The sequence below is a fragment of the Lynx canadensis genome, chromosome E1, assembly GCF_007474595.2.
Source record: "Lynx canadensis isolate LIC74 chromosome E1, mLynCan4.pri.v2, whole genome shotgun sequence".
NCBI lineage: Eukaryota > Metazoa > Chordata > Mammalia > Carnivora > Felidae > Lynx > Lynx canadensis.
Genome location: NC_044316.2, coordinates 60,033,271 through 60,052,794, shown reverse-complemented (window position 1 = coordinate 60,052,794; position 19,524 = coordinate 60,033,271). Strand labels below are relative to the sequence as shown.

The following is a 19,524-nucleotide window of genomic DNA, read 5'->3' as shown; positions in this document are numbered from 1 at the left end:
TGCAGGCCTGACTGCAGCCAGCCAGACCCATGGCAGTTCTAGCTTCCACTCCCTTTATTTCAAAAGAGCTGAAGCTCCCACGCAGACTAGCAAGTAGGCCCGGCACATCATGCCTTCCATCGACCTTTCCAACGACGGCGGTCCGCGCCGTGGGTGCTGCCCGTGGCCGGCAGTCCCAGGCGCCTGGCAGACCTAGGGGGGCCCCAGGGGATGGCTCAGGCTCGGCCCCTCCCCTCAGGGGTCCTGACCCGAGTGTGGGCTGGGGCCGGGGCCGGCGCCGGCCGCCTCCCTGAGGTCCTGCACCAAAGCCCGCAGTCGCTGCAAGCTGGGCCGCGCGTTCTCCTCTAGCCACTCCTCCACGGCGTCCGGGTAGAAGACACGATGCAGGGCGGCCTCCAGCTCCTGCACCAAGGTGCTCCACCTGGCCAGGAGGCTGAGGACCAGAGCCCGTGGTGAGCCCGCCTGCCGGGCACCCCTGGGTGACAGCTCACAGCCTGTGCGCTACGCTCACATTCCGAACAACCCTACAGGTCGGTATGGTTCTGTGCCTCAGTTTGCCCATCCACGAAACATGGCTATTAGTGCCCACCTCACAGTGTTGTTGGGGATAAATGAGTGATTGTTGTGTTTTCACATCTAAAACTGGAATGCTCTTTACATCTAGCCGGCAGGGTTTTTCTTTATGTGCGAACCTGACAGCATCTGACGGCATCTAACCCTGCGTGGACACTGAGTTGGCCTTGGCTCAGAGCTGTGAGCCAGGAGAGCCCGGGGGCAGGGGGGCTGGCTGGGTGGCTGGGACTCTGCCCCCACGGTGCTGGTGGGGGGGGGGGGGGGAGGGGATGTGGGGCATGCGGCAGCAGCAAGGCCAGGACAGGTCTCCAGCAGGTCTGGCTCCATGATGAGCCCCGGGCCCTCACCTTCTCAGGCGGGAATGGCCACAGCAGTCAGCAAAGCTGACTCACCTAGGAATTCGTGGCTGCAATACCTACAGAGCTTGTCTTGGTTCAAAGCCAGTAGCCACAGAAAGCTGTCATTGGGCGGCAGAGGACGCGCAGCCCTGGGGGTGGGCACCGCGGGGAGGGGGCGGCTACCTGAGCGCCTGGGGCTGGATGTGCTGGACCATGACCGGGTGGATGAGCTTCCGCCCGCGGTGATAGGGGCTGAACCAGCCGGTCACGTACCTGCAGGCAGTCCGCACAGGCAGACCCGCTGCAGCTGACGTGTCTGCCTCACGGTGGTTTTAAGATCATACTTGTAAAAAACTTAGGAGTCTGGGAGGCATTTTAAACAGTTGCTTGCCCCCGGAAGTCTGTCTGTGACCACCCTCACCCTGTCCCGCGGGGAGTGCGGGGTGGGGCTCAGCCCCTGCCTGCTCACCTGTCCCTCTCCAGGAGCGTGTCCACAGAGCTGCGCAGGTGGAGGCCAACGTGCGTGACGAGGGCCAGGATGTCGCTGCCAGGGAAGGAGCCGGCCCCCTCGCTGCACGGAGAGCCACCGTGCTGAGACGGGTCCACAGAGTGCGAGGGCAGAGGCAGGGCTGGGGGTGGGCAGGTTACCTCATAAGATCAGTTATTTCTAGGCTTGAGATCCCAAGAAAGTTCTCCACTCTTGCTTTAACGTCTTCGGTAAAGCCTCCTGCAACCAACCACAGATGGAGGTGGTTGGAGGGGCCGCTGGAAGGGAGCGAGGCAGGGGCCCTGTGCCACGGTGCTGGCCTGGTGGTGGGCAAAGTGGCCGAGGAGGCCAGCATGCAGGTGCCAGCCCCAAGGAGACCTCGGGGACAGATGGGCCCGTGGCTTCTTATTAAACACATGAAAACGGGCTCATTATGCTAAGAACAAGAAAACAGAGAATCAAGAGCAGCGACACCCCTCGGGAGACCACCGGCTGTGCCTCCGGCGCCCCCACGGTGTCCCGGGTGCACGCGGCACCCGGCAAGTGTGGTTTCTCACACGTGGAGCCGTCCCGAGCAACTGGGAAGAACCAGAGAGGCCTGCGGGCACCACTGTGGGCCGGGCTCCACGTCAGTGTGGGTGGACACATGCCACTGGTGCAGGAGGGCGCCAGCCGGGAGGGCAGGAGGCCTGTGTCCGCGGAGGGCGGAGGGCTCCACAGCAGCAGTGCCCTCCACGGAGCAGGGAAGCTGAAGCCAGCGCCCAGCATGAACGGGGTGTCCGCTGGGGTGTCCCTGTGCCTTCCTCCTAGCGGTTCACAACCACCGCTTCAGAAGCCATCGAATAGAGCGGAGGGCGGGTGTCTGTGCTTTTCCTGCTGCGTGCAGCCTGCACGCAGTCTGGGAGCCGGGCCTGCTCCCCCCCCAGGGCCTCCCACACCTTTCTGCACCAGCACCACGTGCGCCAAGCAGTCCTGTGGTTCAGGTGCACGTGGTTCTGTGCCACCTGCGAGTCCCCGTCTCTGCCAAAGTGCCAAGTGCCGGGGCCAGCCTGGGCATTCAGTGGATTTACATAGCAAGGGCCCTTTTCTGCACCTCGCCCATGGTGAATTTCCTTCACGGGCTCTCTGGGGGCAGCAGGGTGGGGGGGGGTGGCTGAGCCCCCCTCTGCTGGTGTGAAAGACCAGAGTCCAGCCCCAAGGAGATACAGTCGGCGGCATCAGGCACTCCCGCCACCCGGGAGGAGCAGGAGACCGTACCGTGTAGGAGCGACTGCAGACAGACGGCCAGGGACGGGATTCCCACGGGCAGCAACTCGCACAGCACGGAGAAGTGATCGTACCTAAGTGCAGGGGAGAGGGGCGCTCAGCTCCTGCTTGCACACGAGACAGAGCTGGCTGCTGCCTCTGGAAACATCCCACCCAGAAGGCCCTGCCTGGGGGCCCGCAGCTGCCTCCGCCTCTGCCCTCCCGGGCGCAGCAATGGACCAGGCCTTGGTCCGGAGGAGGGGTTCACGTGCCGCTCCGCTTTTCAAATGGTGTGAAATCCCCAAGGAGCCAAAATCTGTCCCCATGCCCGCCATACGTGAGACGAGTCACGTGTGGCCCCCTGGAGGCGGGGCTGCCGAAGTGGCCCTCTGCAGAGTCTGGGGGCTGGCTGGCCGTGGGGTGTGAGGCGCCCAGGCGCCTCCCCTCTGACTGAGGCCCAGAATGGATGGGCCACGGAGGGGTGGTCGTCCCGGGCAGCAGCGCTGCGTCGACCCTCCGAGCAGGTCGGCCCGGGAGCTTCCCCGGGGCCTGTGTGGCCTTACCTCTGCCAGCCGGTCAGGACGATGCCCTGCAGCATGTCTGCGGGCCCGCTGGCCGCCACCTGCAGCCACTGCACATTGTTTCTGAGGTGGTGCTCGATAGGGGTCAGGGCCTGGCTCGCCCCTGTGGCCCCCTTGAAGGCACTGGCGGCCCACAGCCGGAGAAAACCGCACCTGCGGTACTTTTCCATGAGGAGAGCTGAGTGAGAGAGTGTGCGGTGTGACCGGCCCGGGGCCCGAGGGGCCGTGGCCGCAGAGCCCAGACACTGAGAAGCCAGGAGGAGCCCACAACCGGGCAGGCTTAAATCTCAGTGAGAGAAGAGACTCGTGGAAAATACCACAGAGGACAGGCTATCCCGGTGTGACCCGCGACGGGACGTGTGCCAGGGGGCTCCCGGGGCTCACGTGGGAGGGGCCTGAGTAGAAGCTGAGGCGGTTAGCAGGATTCTGATGAACCTCAAGCCCCTGGGCCGCCAGGGCTCCAGGGTCTCAGAGGCCGTGGCCAGGTCACTGACCTTTGCCGTGGATGTCCAGGTCGGCCCCGTAGTCCCAGAGCACGGGCTCCACCAGCTGTGGCACCCCTGATGCTGGGGGCAGAGAGAGGCTGTGAGCTGAGGCCCGTCTGGACACATCCTGGCTGCCCACAGGCCTTGCATTACAACGTAGCACAGGCTGTCTTGTTTAGGGGGCGTGAGTTGTTGTTTTGTTTTGTTTTTTTTTTAACATTTATTATTGAGAAACAGAGAGAGATAGAGCATGAGCTCTATGGGAGGGGCTGAGAGAGAGGGAGACACAGAATCCGAAGCGGGCTCCAGGCTCCGAGCTGTCAGCACAGAGTCCGACGCGGGGCTCGAACTCACGAACTGTGAGATCATGACCTGAGCCGAAGTCAGAGGCTTAACTGACTGAGCCACCCAGGCGCCCCAGCGGGCTGTGGGTTTTGAGAACAGACTCGAAACAGTTGAGTTCTTGACAGTAAATGTTGCAACCATGAAGCCAGCCAACTTTGGAAATGACCAGACTCTGGGAGATCTGTAAAAAGCGAACCCCCAGTCTCGGGGTCCCAGAGCTTCCTATGAGGGGGAAAGGCTCTGTCTGTGTGTGACGGTGGGGGCGCTAGGACTAGTGCAGTAGGAACACATTACTACTTGGATTTAATTCTAATTAGTCCTAGTGAGAACCCAAGTGGCCACACCTGGGGAGGGCTGCTGCCACGGACACACCCCAGTCCTGCAGAAGTGGGGGCAGTGGCTAGGCTCTAGGCCGAGGCTGTGACTGGACCATGGGGTACGTCTCTGTCTCATCCCAGAGCCTCAGCCACGACCCCTGCGGGGCTGGCCACAGGGTTGTGTGAGGCTGAGGCGGTTAGAGGCACCAGACACTCAAGGCCCAGTGGGACCCTTTCGCCCCCATCCCCCATTAGGGCCCCATGGCTACTCTCCATTCAGACTCATCACTTTGTACGCCTACAAGACTCTAAAATGCCTTCTGGAGGAATGGCCCTTTTATGTGAGAAAATCTAGAAAGTGGCTCCAAGGGGGTTGCCTGGAGAGAGCGCTTCGGGGCAGGGGTCCTAGAGTGCTCCTCCCTCCCCAGACCAGGGTCTGGGAGCCGCTGGCCTCCTTACTCCCTACTCCTGGCACCAGAAGCCTGGGGGATGGGCCTGCCAACCTGCGAGCTGGTCCTCGGGGATGGCCCGCAGCATGTCGTCCCACACCAGTGGCGTCGTGGCGGGGTGCCGGGCCAGCACGTGGCAGGCCACCGCCTTCATGTGGGACAGACACAGTCTTGCTTTGGTGTTATGCTCCTGGCGCAGCCACCGTCTCGAGGCCTCACCCTCTCCAAGATAATAGACCTGGAAGGAAACACAGGCCCGCCTCCGGATCGCCCGGCCTCGCTGCAGACACACTGGGGGGAGAGCCCGCGCTCGGGCCATGTCTGGCGGATCTCCGTGGCAGCTGCCTGTGGGGTGGGGCTGGTGAGGGGGGCCCTCCTGCTACACCGAGACCTAACCCCACCCAAGATTCCCTCTGAACATTCACAGCAGCCTGAAGGCGAGCTAACCTGAGTGTCTGCCAGCCAACGAGTACGCAGAGCACATGGGGGCTGGCTCTGCCCCTGCCGGGGGCGAGGACAGCACGGCTGTTCGGGCCACAGGCCATCCCTCGTCCAGCTCCACGGCTCTGCCCGCATGAGGTCACGGGTCAGCTGGGAGGGACGACCTGGCTTTATCCTTCGTCCTTTGGTACGTTGACTACTTTTGTACGTAAGAGAATAACCCACAACGTGGGACCAGGAGCAGGGGCTGCGGCAGGAGGGACGCCCGGTGGGTGAGGCTCAGCAGAAGGACCGTCGAAGGACCCACCTCGTCGCAGCCGACGTGGAGCCACCGGGCGCCCGGGTGCAGCTCCATGACCTGGCTGATCATGGCTCCCACCAGAGCCAGGGACTCCGCCTCATGGGGGTTCAGGGTGTTAGGGAAGAGCGCCACTTCTCGGAGGTGAGCGAGAGCCTCGTGCTTCAGCACAAACTGCGGAGAGATGACAGGAGGTGACAGGAGGTGACAGACGCTGCAGCCACCCTGCGGAGTCACAGGCAGGGCCTGCTCCAGGTCGCCAAGAGGGCGCTGGCGGGCTGGGCTGAGCCTCTCTTTCCTCCCGGTCTGCCCGGGCTGGGAGAAGAACACGAGAACCAGGCTGCACGGGCTGTTCAGTACGGTACAGACGTCAGCACGTCCTCCCCTGAACACGTGCAGAACGGAACACTGGTCAAAACAGCCGTTTCAGGGCTCTGGACGTGAACCGAAGGTGAACACCACACCTGAAGCCTGCTAGCACTGTGGTAAGAACAGAGAGTCTGCGGCCCCCCCCACCACCCAGCGCTGGCTGAGCGCAGACCCCCTGGGGCCACCGTCTGTGAAGGCGGCAAAGTCGCCCGAACTCTGCGGTCCTCATGGGGGGGGGGGGGGCGGCTACCACCAGCCAGAAATGTGATGGGTGACCGTGGAAACGAGAGCCGCGTGCACACACGGCTGAGGCAGGGGACTGGGTGAACTCCCAGAGCCCCCAGCGCCTGCAGCACAGGGTGGGTCCTGACGGCTCAAGCACACGGCTGCCTGGGCCCTGGCTGACCACCAGCCATAAAGACAGAGGGGTGGCCCCTAGGAGGCCAGGGCAAAAATACAAATTAGAATAAGACACTATGGGGTGCCTGGGTGGCTCAGTTGATTAAGTATCTGACTTCAGCTCAGGTCATGATCTCACAGTTCATGGGTTCTAGCCCTGCGTCAGGCTCTGTGCTGAGAGCTCAGCCTGGAACCTGCTTCAGATTCTGTGTCTCCCTCTCTCTCTGCCCCTCCCCCACTTGTACTCTGTCTCTCAGTCTCTCAAAAATAAATAAACTGTTAAAAATTTTTTTTAAATAATGTATAGGGGCACCTGGGTGGCTTAGTTGGTTAAGCGTCCAGCTTCAGCTCAAGTCATGATCTCATGGTTTGTGAGTTCAAGCCCCATGTTGGGCTCTGTGCTGACAGCTCAGAGCCTGGAGCCTACTTCAAATTTTGTGTCTCCCTCTCTTTGCTCCTCCCCCTTTCATGTTCTGTCTCTGTCTCTCAAAAATAAATAAGCGTTAACGCGCGCGCGCGCGCACACACACACACACACACACACACACACACACACACAGGCATCAGTAGCCACACACAGCTGGGGACACAGGCCTGCAGATTAAATCCAGGCAATTCCAACCACTTGCAGGGGAAAAAGTCAGATTCTCTATAACATATTATCCGAAATGTCCAATTTTCAACCAAAAAATCATGAGATGTGCAAATAAACAGGAAAGTGGAACCCAGACTCAGGGAAAAAGCCAATTGATAGAAACTAACACTGATGTGGGCCCAAATGTCAGATTTATCAATTACTTCAAAGAAACCATTATGAAAATGTTCCCAGAATTAAACTATAATAATGAAAAATGAAAATCCATTTCGTGGGCTCCACAGAAGATTTGAAACATCAGAAGAAACAGTGATTGGGATGACAGACCAATAGAGTCTCCTCAGGCTCAACAACACAGAGAAAAGGTGGGGAGAACAAAGAGACTCAGAAGCCCGTGCGGTGACATTAGGTGCCCTAACGCACATGCAAAGGGAGCCCTGGCCAAGAGGAGAGAATGGACACAGAAACACTTGAGGACGTGGCCCAAAACTTCACAAAAGTGATGAAAATAATCTACAGTTCCAAGAAGCTCGACGAGCCCCAAGCAGGATAACTGCACAGAAACCCAGACCTAGAAGTCCTACTAACCAAACCACTACAGCAAGGCAAACGTACACAGGAAGTCCTGAAAGCATCAGGAAAAGAAAAAACTTTGGGAAATAATAACATAAGGAAAGGCTGACAGAGCCTGTTCACGGATTGGAGAAGTCATCAGAGTAGAGGTAATTTCTCCCCAAGTTGACTTACAGACTTAATACAATTTCAATCAAAATCCCAGCAAGGTTTCTTAAAGACATACAGATAAACTTAGTCTAAAATATATGTGGAGAAGCATGAGGCGCCTGGGTGGCTCAGTTAGTTGAGCGTCCGACTCTTGGTTTTGGCTCAGGTCGCGATCTCACGGTTGGTGGGATCAAGCCCCGCGCTGGGCTCTGAGGACAGCCATGTGGAGCCTGCTTGGGATTCTCTTTCTGCCCCCCTCCCCATGCTCTTTCTCTCTCAAAATAAATAAATGTACATTAAAAAATATATATGGTTCAGAAATGGGCCACAAATAATGTCAACTGGTTTTTGACAAAGACACAAAGGCAATTCCAAATTTCAAATTCCAAAGAAAGGATAATCTTCCAATCAGTGGTGCTGGCATGACCAGCCATCTCGAGGGGTCATGGGCTATGTGCAAAATACAATAAACCTCACCCTACACCTCAGGCCTTACACAAGAATTAAGTCAACACGGACCATAACACCAAGTGGGAAGTGTGCAAATGTAGAACTTTAGAAGGAAACAGGAAAAATCTTCATGATCTGGTGACTGGCAGAGAAATGACACCAAAAGTACGACCCATCAGAGCAAAGCTGAGAAACTGGACTCATCAAAATTAGAGACTCTTTGAGATACACTAAGACGATGATGACAAAGTACAGATTGGGGGCAAATACTTGCAAATCACACATCTAACAGACTTGTATCCAGAATGTCCAGAGAACGTTAAAAACCGAACAGTTCAGAAGACAAAATGTGCAAATACTCATACAGCTATGTCACAAAGTGGGTATCCTGGGGCGCCTGGGTGGCTCATTCGGTTGGGCGGCCGACTACGGCTCAGGTCATGATCTCGCGGTCTGTGAGTTCGAGCCCCTGATCGAGCTCTGTGCTGACAGCTCAGAGCCTGGAGCCTGCTTCGGATTCTGTTCTCCCTCTCTCTCTTCCCCTGCCCTGCTTGCACTCTGTCTCTCCGTCTCAAAAATAAATAAACATTAAAAAAAAATTTTTTTAACCCAAAAAACAAAGGGGGTGTCCTGATGGTACGTAAACACAGGTAAAGGACCTCCTCCAGAAGGAACCAACCTGAGGACACCTTAACTTTGGGTTTGTGGCCTCCAGCACAGAGAGAGCACGCTTCCGTAGTCTCAAGTCGCTTGGTTGAAACACTTTACTGCAGTGGCCCCCGGAAACAAATGCACCCTGAGAGCCCCGCAAGGGCCCCCTCAAGAAGCAGGATTGGGGGGCCAGGCTGTGCTCCGGAACGACAGAGAAAGGGGCAGAGGGCACCGCTAGGGGGGCCTTCCAGCAGGTCAGGTGGTAGTTCGCACAAGGGTGGAGACAGGGATAGCAGGTGCCAACTCAAGAGCCTGAGGAGCAAAGGCACACGATGGCCCGAACTGCAGGGGTGGGAGGGGTGCCGAACAGGGCAGCGGAGACTGGGTCTGGGGGTCACGGAGCACGGGGAGGGGAGGCAGGAGTGGGCACCGCACTGTCTAGGGAGAGCGTGAGGAGGGAGGGTTTCGAGAGAAGCTGTGGGGACCGCCACATTCAGCGGCAGCTACAGGATAGCACGCTGCTGGCAGAAATGGCGTCACAGCCAGAAGTGGGGGGCCGGGACAGCGTGGGGTTTGGGAGGGAGCAGCTGGGGCCACGCAAAGCCCGAGACTCAAGTTAAAGGGACGAGAACCCGTGGCTGCATTTAGTGACTCGGAGGACGGGGTGTGGGGGGGGTGCTGTGGAGATGCTCTGTGGCCCCTGGTGGTGGGAAGTGAGGAGCGCAGAGAGCGCATCACGGAGCTGCGACAGGAAGGTTAGAGGCCAGAGGCCTGGGCGGTGGGGGGGGTGGGGGGGGTGGGGGCGGGGGCGGTCCTGGGTGCTCAGCTCGAGAAGGGAAGGGCTGCCCGTGGGTCTAGCAGGTGTATCTGTTAGAGGGAAAAACGGAACCTGCAGCCACTAAGCGTTTAATTTGCTTTTCATTTTTGATGCAGACGTGAAAAATGTTTCCGAAGATCACACAAGAGCTTGGGGAAATATTTTCAGTATTGAATGATGAATACAAGTTAAAAAGTAAAACAACTCAGCCCCCAGGGCTCCATGGGAATCATGCATCCCCCACTGGCTCTTTCCCACCATTCCTTGGACAAAGTCGCTCTGATCTAGAGTCCTGTGCTCTCCGGTCGTTTGCAGGGCAGGGGCTTGCAAGAAAGAGCTGCTCCCTGCCTGTGTACCCCTGAGCCCCACACCTGGGTATCAGGAACCTTTGTTCCTCCCACTTACCTCCATGTGTCCAAATGTCTGTACCAATGGAATGACCTCTAGCTCATTCAGTGCAGCCAGATGCAGGATCTCTTTGATTTCAGGGGGGCTAGAGAGACAAACATCGATCACCCAGAGAGGTTCACACCACCTCCATTCACACAAGAGCTCCCATTCACACCTCCCGTTCACACGAGAGCTCCAGTTCGCACCACCTCCTGTTCACACCCCAGCCCATGTTCACACACACACACTCATGCTCCTGTTCACGTTCCCTCTCCCTTGTCAGGCTCCAGGGGGACTCTCCTTGGGAAACTGGTATGGTCGCCATTGGTCACTATTCCAAAAAGTACAAAAGATATGCCTAAGGTTTCAGAGAGGGCTCTCTAGAATTTTGGAAAATGATGCTGTTATGTTCTCAAATAACAGTTTGCTTTTTACTTGCTATTCTTACCCAAACTACAAGAAGCAAGTCATTTTACAAGAAATTAGAAATCATATCCTAGAGCAGGAATGGTAGATGGGCTGAAGGACAAATCTGCCTGCCTGTTTTCACACGCCCCATGACCTAAAAATGGTCTCTGTAGTTTAAAATGGTGGAGAAAAATCAAAAGAGGAATAATATTTCATGACATGTAAAAATCATATGAAATTCGAATTTCAGTACCCACAAACAGCTTTATCGGAACACAGCCATGCTCACTCATTTACATTATCACCCATGACTGCCTGTGCTCCACAGATGGTTGTAACAGAGGCCAGGTGGGCTGCACAGCCTAAAATCCTGACTGTCTGGCCCTTTACAGAAAAGCCGGTGACCCCTTTGATAGAGGAAAGAGAAAAGAGCTTCAAGGTTGCGGTGGCGGGACTCAGCCCCGTGGGGGTTAGCTTCCATCTGTGAGCACGCCTGAGGGCAGGAATGCTCCGGGTGGTGAGGACACACGCAGGAGGGCTAGTTGCCTACTGCGTTACCAGTTGTCGTTCATGAATTTATCTCAAAAAGAAAATGATTTCTAGTTTCTGTATGTGTTTGAACCATTTCTTAAGTTAATCAGTTCTCTGAATGTATTGATTTTAAATAGACCTTTTTCAAGCTTCACAGGTACCCCAGCACTTTTTCCACTTGAAAAAACACACTAAATAAACAAAAGGTGTTCACTGTATGAAGAAAAACGGAATAGTGTGAAAAGACACCTCACTGCAATGTTAACACTCTGAGCATGCGCATGGGGCATGGACATTTTGGGGAGTTCTGACATAGAGCCAAACCTCCCTCCAGAACGGTGGGGTGCTTCGGAGCCTACCAGTGGGAGGTTTGCTTTTTCTGACCTTGTGAACACAGAGCATTAGAACTTTTTAAAAAGTTTCGCCAATTGGATAGCCAAAATGGTGTTTGACTTGTTGTTTTAATTTACTTTATTACTATCGTATGCTTATCGGACATTTTAATTTCTTTTGGGGGATCTGCCCGTTAATATCCTTTGCTCATTTTCCTTTTGGGTTATTTGTTATTGATTTACATGGACACCGTAACTCTAGGGGCGCCTGGGTGGCTCAGTGGGTTGAACACCCAACTTTAGCTCAGGTCATAATCTCATGGTTTGTGAGTTCGACCTCCACATTGGGCAGCACAGAGCCTGCTTCCAGATCCTCTGTCTCCCTCCCGCTCAAAAATAAACATTAAAAAAATAATAAAATGGACACCATAACTCTAAAGCCCGGCAAGGTACACCCACAAGCACTGTATCTACTTTTACGGATTCTGACCCCCTTTCCTTTAATCTTGGTTTTCCTGATGAGGGTCCCAACCATGGCCTTAAAGAGCAGCATCCCCTTCCCCACCCCCCCACCTCCCCCAATCCTCCACCCTCCCCCTAAATGTTTCCAAACTCTCTTCAGTGAGTGTGTTTTATTTTCGTAACTAAGACAGGCGTTTAAAAGCCAGACTGGGCTGCCCCACCCCTGCCAAACCCTCGCCTGCCCTGCCCACACCTCCGGGCGGCCCCAAGCAGCCGCTTTCTCCGTGGCTGGGGTACCTGTACGCGTGCTTGGCCCTCAGCAGCCTCAGGTGGCCCTCGTAGGGAAACATGTCTTCATACTCGAGGAGCAGCCCGTTGGCGCCCAGGGCATGGAACAGAGGAAAGACCTGGGGGAACAGGGATGCTGTGAGGACGCGACTATCTGAAGGAAGGTGACAGCTGTACCCCACGCGGTCTGCCTTCTTGCTCGAGGGCATGGTTGTAGTTGAGATTCACATTTTTCCTGGAAACGTTTAACCAGAATGCATACTTTGTGTCACACCAAATCGAACCCTCTACCACATCACGTCTTCACTTGACACAGGGTGGGTCTGCACCTGTGGAGCAGAGGCGCAGCTCAGCCTGCGGACAGCGAGGGGCTGAGGGCGTGGCAGGAAATGTTCCCACCCCCTCCTCTACCTTTAGTTCAAAGGGTATGACTTCCTATTCTCAAGGACTTTCAGGACTAGTTCATGTCTGCCATACACAGAACTGAGATTTCTTTCTGGTCTGATGTCAAGGCCAGGGTGGAAAAGAACACATGTTGGGTGCTGCTGGAGGGGCCTCCTGCAGGTATCTGAAAGAGCAGCCCCTCCCTGGATGATGGTCGTTACGGGTTCCACAAGATTTTAACACTCCTGTTGATGTATCTGTCAAGCTTTCTCTCTCCACAAGTGTGGGGACATTCTGACGCAAGCTGGATGGAAGGAGCAAAGGAGCCTGGGGCTAAAACTTAGCTGTAGAAAGTTCATAATCGGTAGTAGACTGCAAATTACAAAGAGAGGTAGACAGATTGTGGAAAGGAAAGAGCTCATGCAGGTCAGGCATGTGGATAACGCGACATAATGGTCTCGGTATCTTCCATTTTCCTCGGCATTTTTCCCTCCGGTTTCCTTCTTAGCCTGTCGTGGCCATCTGACCACCACAGCCGTTTGGCACTTCGACCGCTGGGGTTGGTGGTGATCCTCTGTGTTGTGGGTGGTGGGGAGGCTGTGGGGCCGGGCGGCCTGGCTGTCCCCAGCACACACTCCGTCCGGCACTGGACCCAGCTGGGGAGAAGGTCTTCGCTGTGAAACCGCACAAGCATGCACACACGTGACAGACTAGGCCCCTGTGTCCTGCTGTCAAGACTCAAAATCGTTTTACCTAATTTCCACTTTTCTGACTAGAATATTTCTAAGCAAATCCCGGACAACACGATTGTTCACCTATAAATAATTCAACACATATCCCCGACGAAGACTTTTCACAAAAGCACAACTATAGCAACCATCCCACCTAACCAAACCACTCTTTAAAATCATCCACGTTCACATTTTCCCATGTCTAGAATCTTTTCACGTGCAGCTTAAGCCCAGTCCAGACGACACCCACACACTGCACTGTTTTAACAGATTTTTTAAGGTTCTCTGATTTTTAACGGTACCCTTTTTTTAATTTGAAATTTATTTGTCGAGGAAATCGAGTCCCTTGTTTTGCATGGTTTCCCAAATTTTGGATTTGATGGATGGTATTCTTAAGATGTCCTTTCGTGTGTTTCCTGTTCTCGTGTGTGCTGGCGGTTAGACATGAAGGTGAGATTAGATCCAGGTTTCATTCTTTTGGCAAGAGTACTTCATAGATGCTTCTAGAAATCACGAGTCTGGTTGCTCCACTGGAGTGATGTCAGGCTGATCAGTGGGTTCAGGGGCATCAGCCAGACCCATGCCTTGAACTTCTGCCCAATGGTTTCAACTACCACTGACATTACCTAGGGCACCCTGAACAGGAACTGTGAGGTGGTGACTTTCCAATGACGTCATTCCTCATGCCTGTTGGCTGGAATGCTTCCTTAGGGCAGAATTTTCTCTCAGCAATTATTTGGTTACTCCAGTCCTGCCACTGCTGCCGCTGGTGGTTCGTCAGTAAATTCTCTTGGATGTTTACAATAGCTGGTCTGTAGCTTTTGTACCATGAAGACCATTTTGGTTGGATACAAAATCCTTGATTCATGTTTCATTTTCTTGAGTACCTTAAATATGTTCTTTCCTGGTCTTCTGTCATAAAATGTTACTGTCAAATATCTGATGCCAGCCTAATTTTCCTTCCCTCATATAGAACTTGGGCCTTTTTCCTGTGTGCCCAAAGGAGTTGTTCATTTTCATTTTCTTTAATCTGATACCTTTACCAAAGGATGTCTTAGTGTCCGTCATCCCAGGTATACAGTATGCCCTTTCCACATGCAGACCCAAGTATTCTTTAATTTCACAAAAGCGTTTTTGAATTGTAGTTTCTGAGCATTTGTCCTAGAGCACTGCTTTGGTTCCCTGCTCGGAGGACTGTTGAGCATGGCTGAGACACAGCGTCTTCCTCATCAAGAGGTGGGGTCTACCCCCAGCCTTGAATCTGGGCTGACATGGACTTGCTTTACCAAGAATCACGCAAGGCCCAGGACGGCTTGCAACTTTGGAGCCTAAATGCTGCCCTGTGACTGCCGTGCAGACAGGAGGCTGGCCTACCCTCTGTGAGGCCAGGCACCCACGTGGAGCAGAACTGAGGGGCCCAGCGGACAGCCAGCACTAACTGCTGGACATGTAAGGCCATCTGGGACCGTCTGGCATTCCTGGTCGTCAGGGGACTGCAAACACAGGAGGGAACGGGGGCAGACCGGCAGAGCCACCCACCAGACCAAAGAAACAGACGGAAGGAATTGCTGTCTGAAGCCTCTAATTTTGGGGTGGTCGACCCCCCAGCAGCAGGTCACTGAGGCAGTGGCTCCAGCAGTAGGGGAGCTGGACCTTCTTTGCTTATCTTCTGTATTTATCAATTTGTTACAACGCTTTTTATCTCTTCATGTGTGACATTTTCTTCTTCGTTATTTACTTCCCAAGAGTATGCTTTCCATGGTGTCTGCTCACTTCTGTCCTTCTAGTTTAGTCTCTGACTTTGTTTCCTTTTTTGTCATAACTCATTCCTGAGCCTGGTAAGCAGTTGCTCTGTACCCTTCTGTCTGGCTATTACTTGCTGGGCTTCTCTACTTCTGAATACACTGTTTGCTCATAGCTCCTATCATTTTCTTAATATCTTTTATCTTATTTTGAAATATTACATACAGCTTCATCTGCTTTGCGGTCGCATCTTCCTGGTGCACCTTTGTCATTACGGTGTTCCTGAGATCACGATTCTCTTTTGTCTTACAGTGCCTGTGTATGATAGTTAACCACAATCCTTTTCCGCTACTCATGTTTTTTATTTAAAAAGTTAAAAAAATTTTTTTTTTACATTTATACTATGTATTTTTTTTTTAATTTTATTTTTTAAAATTTACATCCAAATTAGTTAGCATATAGTGCAACAATGATTTCAGGAGTAGATTCCTTAATGCCTCTTACCCATTTAGCCCATCCCCCCTCCCACAACCCCTCCAGTAACCCTCAGTTTGTTCTCCATATTTATGAGTCTCTCGTGTTTTGTTCCCCCCTCTGTTTTTATATTATTTTTGTTTCCCTTTTTTTTTTTTTTTAATTTTAGAGAGAGAGCACAAGCAAGGGATAGGGGCAGAGGGAGAGAGAGAGAGAGAGAGAGAGAGAGAGAGAGAGAGAGAGAGAACCTGAAGCAGGCTACACATTCAGTGCAGAGCCTGAGGCAGGGCTCAATCCCACAACCTTGGGATCATGACCTGAGGTGAAATCAATAGTTGGATGCTGAGCTGACTGAGCCGCTCAGGCGCCCCACTACTGCTCAGGTTTTTTTAATTTTTTTTTTTTTTTTTAACATTTATTCATCTTTGAGAGACAGAGAGACAGAGCACGAGCGGGGAAGGGGCAGAGAAAGGGGGACACCGAATCCGAAGCAGGCTCCAGGCTCTTAGCTATCAGCACAGAGCCTGATGCGGGGCTCAAACTCACGAACTGCAAGATCATAACCTGAGCCAAAGTCGGACATTCAACTGACTGAGCCACCCAGGCGCCCTCCCTTTTTTTAAAAAAAAATTTTTTTTTTCCACTACTGCTCAGGTTTAAATGAGATGTGTTTTCTTGTATTTTTAAGAATAGGTTCTTTTTTTAAGGTTTTTTTTTTTTTTTAAGTTTATTTTGAGAGAGAACGTGAGCAGGGAAGGGGCAGAGAGAGGGAGAGAGAATCCCAAGCAGGCTCCATGCCACCAGCACAGAGCCTGATGCAGGGCTCGAACTCATGAACTGCGAGATCACAACCTGAGCCAAAACCAAGATGCTTAACCACCTGAGCCCTCCAGGTGCCCCTAAGAACAGGTTCTTGTGTTTGGAATGGAGATGGGCCGGTCCAGGGCTCCCTCTCTGTGGTTACAAGAAGAATCAGGAGTTACAGACACCATGCAGCCACTTCCATAGCACTTGGCCTCTGCATCCCTTCTCTTGGCACTGGAACCTTTCCTCTGCTCCACTTTCAATGTTCTTGCCCAGCTCACTGTGGATTCTCTTCCCAACGCTGCTGTCTTTAATGTGGGGCTGTCTTTCTAGAAGTTTCTGGAAGGTATTTCTGAGAGCCTTGGGCCTCTGCAACATCTTCTTCTGAGTCTTTCTGCACTCACTCTCAAATTGCAGCCAGTGAAACCTCTCCTCAGTTCTTCTCTCACGGAGGACCTGTACTTGCAGGGCCATTTTCTGGCTTCTCTGGTCTTGGCCCTGTCAGAATTCCTTCCTCTGTCCTCCATCACTGCCTGCCTGGTTACTAATCTCACATGGGTGTTACCCTGTTTTGAGGTCTGGCTATACCACTTGGGGTTCATGGGGACACCCTCACACCTACTTTTGTTGAAGAGGGTATTAGTTTTCTAGGGCTGCTGTATCAAATCACCACAAACTAGGTGGCTTAATGCAATGAGGATTTAATCTCTCTGAGTTCTACGAGCCAGAAATCAAAAATCAAAGTGTGGGCAGGGTGGTGCTCCAGGGAGGAACCCTTCCTTGCCTCTTCCAGCTCCTAGTGTCTCTGGCAGTCCTGGTGTTCCTTGGCTTATAGATGCATCCCTCCAATCTCTGCCTCTGTCTTCACGGGTGCCCCACGTCTACGTTTCCCTCTTCTTATAAGAACATCACTCATTGGATTAGTACTACTCTACTCCTGCAAGGCCTCATCTTATGTCGCTTATAACTGCAAAGACCCGATTTTCAAATGAGGTCACACTCACAGGTACAAGTGGTTAGGATGTGAACATATCTTTTCTGGGGACACAATTCAGCCCACAGCAAAGAAGCTGTGGGTTTCTTTTGTTGTTCCCCCTGCCCCCTTTTGCTATCCTAGTTGCTCAGTTTTACAAAGGGATTTGGGGGAAACTCAAAAGCTGTGCTGCTGCCAACATCATGCCCCAGCCTGGAGCCCCGTGGCTGTGCTCTAAATACACATTTCTACAGAATACTGTTTACCACTTTGGAGACCAAAGCCAAGGCAAGGGAGACTGACTAGAGGAAAAGGGGCTCTTACCTCAGAGAGGTAGGAGACCTTTGGTGGAGCTCCTTTAAGGTCCAGATGAACTAATCGCATCTTAAATGGTGAAGAACCTGACATTTCACTATTTGTCATGAAGTCATATGACAAAATCTCTGGTCTGGGCACTTCTTCCTAGTGGAGAAATTCAAAGTTAGAAGCGGCGGAGGCTCCTTTTTGCCCCTTGGCCTCACACTTTGTGTTTCTGTTCTGACACGCCCAGGTGTGCTTTATCCACTAGGAGGAAACTCATTTTACCAACGTGAAAATGAATCAAGAAATCTACCTCATGTTCAGATAAAGGGACCTCTGCCACTTAATCGCGATCTGCCCCTAACACAGAACAGCACTCGTTTCCTCACAAGATGGCTGTAATAACACAAGGGGCCGCAAAATAATTTTGTTTGAAAGACTGTCTTGAGCTGTATGTACCACGCGGGGAAAACAGGCAGGTAAGTGTAAACATTTTTCAGGCCCTACAGTATGATGTTTCTGTGGAAAATTTACCTTCAATTTTATTTTACTTTGAAGAGCATTAAAAATCATTTACATTCTAGAGCCCAAGTGAACTTGGTTACGGAGGAAGAAACTGTAAAAATTAAGTCTAGGTCAGAGAAAACTGTCTAGGATTTAAAAGAGGCCATGGATAATTTGAAAAATAAGTGAGCCACAAGTATATTAGAGCTGACTAGTTTACGTTAAAGTACAGGAAAGATCTAGAAGGTAATGAAGTAGTTGGGAAAGACTGAAATCTTCCCGCCAGTGAACATAAAAGCACAGAGGATGAGATGCAAAAAGCGAAAGAAAATCTTTACATGGTGGCCATTTTTACAGTCCACTAATTCAAACTACCCATTCTGTGAAAGGGTTCACAAACCCCTAACCTTAAGAAATCTATTATAAAGCAGGCAGGATGAAATTGATGCAACAGAAACCGGTTTGGTTTTTTTTTTTTTTTAAGAAATTATATTCAAAACAATCGCAATGACAAAATCTTCGAAGCAATTACCTAAGTTACCAGCTGCCGGGTAGATGAGTTTTGTGAACAAGCATTCTGAAATCCGCTTTTAAAGGTGAATTATTTAAAATCGTACAGACCAATTCCATTCTCCAGGGAACAGACTTAAAAGAAATACTTCCAGGCTGAGGGGTGTGCACTGGTGGTGTGCACATCCCCTCCGGTTCAGAGACAAGCCCTGCTCCCGCCCCTGCAAGCCGAGGTAAGCGAGCACCGACGTCTCACCTGAAACTCACACGGTGGCTTAACAACGCGAAATCTCCGCAAAATCTGAAGGAAAAGAAACAGAAGTCAGTGTTTCATCTCTGAAGAGTGTGCTACTCTCTTTGCTCCGGCTCCCTCCTGCACGAAGTCTACAGAAATGAGACTATCCCGAAGACCGGGGCAGGAGGTCACTGGCCAGCCTCTCCGCTGGGTGTGCACCCGACGCTGATGGCACCCCGAATGGCACCCGAGCTGCACTCCGCTGCCCAGTTTCGGGAGTGTGGGCAGGCCTTTCAGACCAGCAAGTGTGTGAACATTTTCCCTCCGGGTGCTCGCCTTCTCCAGACTCCGTCCTCGCGCATGAACCTCTCTGGTAGCTGCGCTCCTTCGGAACCAGGCTGCTGGCGGGGCTGGTTGAGCGGTGCCTTCTCACCCACCGGACGAGGTCCTGTGCGGAAACGGAAAGCTGCACACCAGCTGGGCCCTCGCGAGGTACGCGTGCGCGGAGCACCAGCCGGGCCCAGCACCCCAGGCGTGGCGCTGACCCCAGGGAAGGAAACGGAGACCCCGGGAGGAGGGCTCGGAGACCTCTGAGAAGGGCCCGGAGAGCCCGGCAGGAGGGCGCGCACGCGGACGAGGACGCACTTCTGACTGCAGGCTCTGAGGCTCAGCGGGTTCCGAGGCCGGAGAGGCGGGCGGGGGGCGCGTGGGTGGGCGGGGTGTCCGGCGAGGTGCGCGCCCAGGTCCGCGGCGCCCCGCCCTGCTCGGCGTTCGGCCTCCGATTGCTCGGGCCTGGCCGCCAGGCTCGGGGTCGACGGCCGAGCGCTTCGCTCTGCGTCCCAGGCCGCGACGGCCTCGCGCTTCCCCTCGCGGCGCTCGTCCCGGGCTCGGG

At 53.3% G+C, this 19,524-nt stretch overlaps 1 protein-coding gene across 4 annotated transcripts; it reads right to left on the bottom strand.

The window, feature by feature from the left end:
- Positions 1–39: 39 nt before the first annotated feature.
- On the bottom strand, positions 40–19,318 carry HEXD (hexosaminidase D). 4 transcript variants are annotated; one of them, XM_030294919.1, is made up of 14 exons: positions 18,969–19,318; positions 18,654–18,687; positions 17,408–17,545; positions 11,984–12,093; positions 9,969–10,056; positions 5,569–5,733; positions 4,875–5,058; positions 3,719–3,790; positions 3,207–3,402; positions 2,656–2,738; positions 1,560–1,638; positions 1,381–1,482; positions 1,095–1,184; positions 40–433 (listed from the first exon to the last, which is right to left on the bottom strand). In XM_030294919.1, the coding sequence occupies exons 1-14, from the start codon at positions 18,992–18,994 to the stop codon at positions 235–237; spliced, it is 1,566 nt and encodes a 521-aa protein (XP_030150779.1). In that variant the 5' UTR covers positions 18,995–19,318; the 3' UTR covers positions 40–234. The 4 variants fall into 4 exon arrangements, with proteins under 4 accessions (XP_030150779.1, XP_030150780.1, XP_030150781.1 ...); XM_030294920.1 differs by lacking the exon at positions 1,095–1,184 and having other exon boundaries at positions 18,969–19,315; XM_030294921.1 differs by lacking the exon at positions 17,408–17,545 and having other exon boundaries at positions 18,969–19,108.
- Positions 19,319–19,524: the final 206 nt, after the last annotated feature.

Bases quoted from the DNA above. Each gene is read 5' to 3' on its own strand.
- HEXD (XM_030294919.1), bottom strand. From the start codon at position 18,994: ATGCGCGAGGACGGAGTCTGGAGAAG. The intron at 17,546-18,653 runs GTGAGACGTCGG...TTTCTCCACTAG, and splicing joins AGCCACCGTGTGAGTTTCAG to GAAGAAGTGCCCAGACCAGA. The intron at 1,639-2,655 runs GTACGGTCTCCT...GGTTGGTTGCAG, and splicing joins TCTGCAGTCGCTCCTACACG to GAGGCTTTACCGAAGACGTT.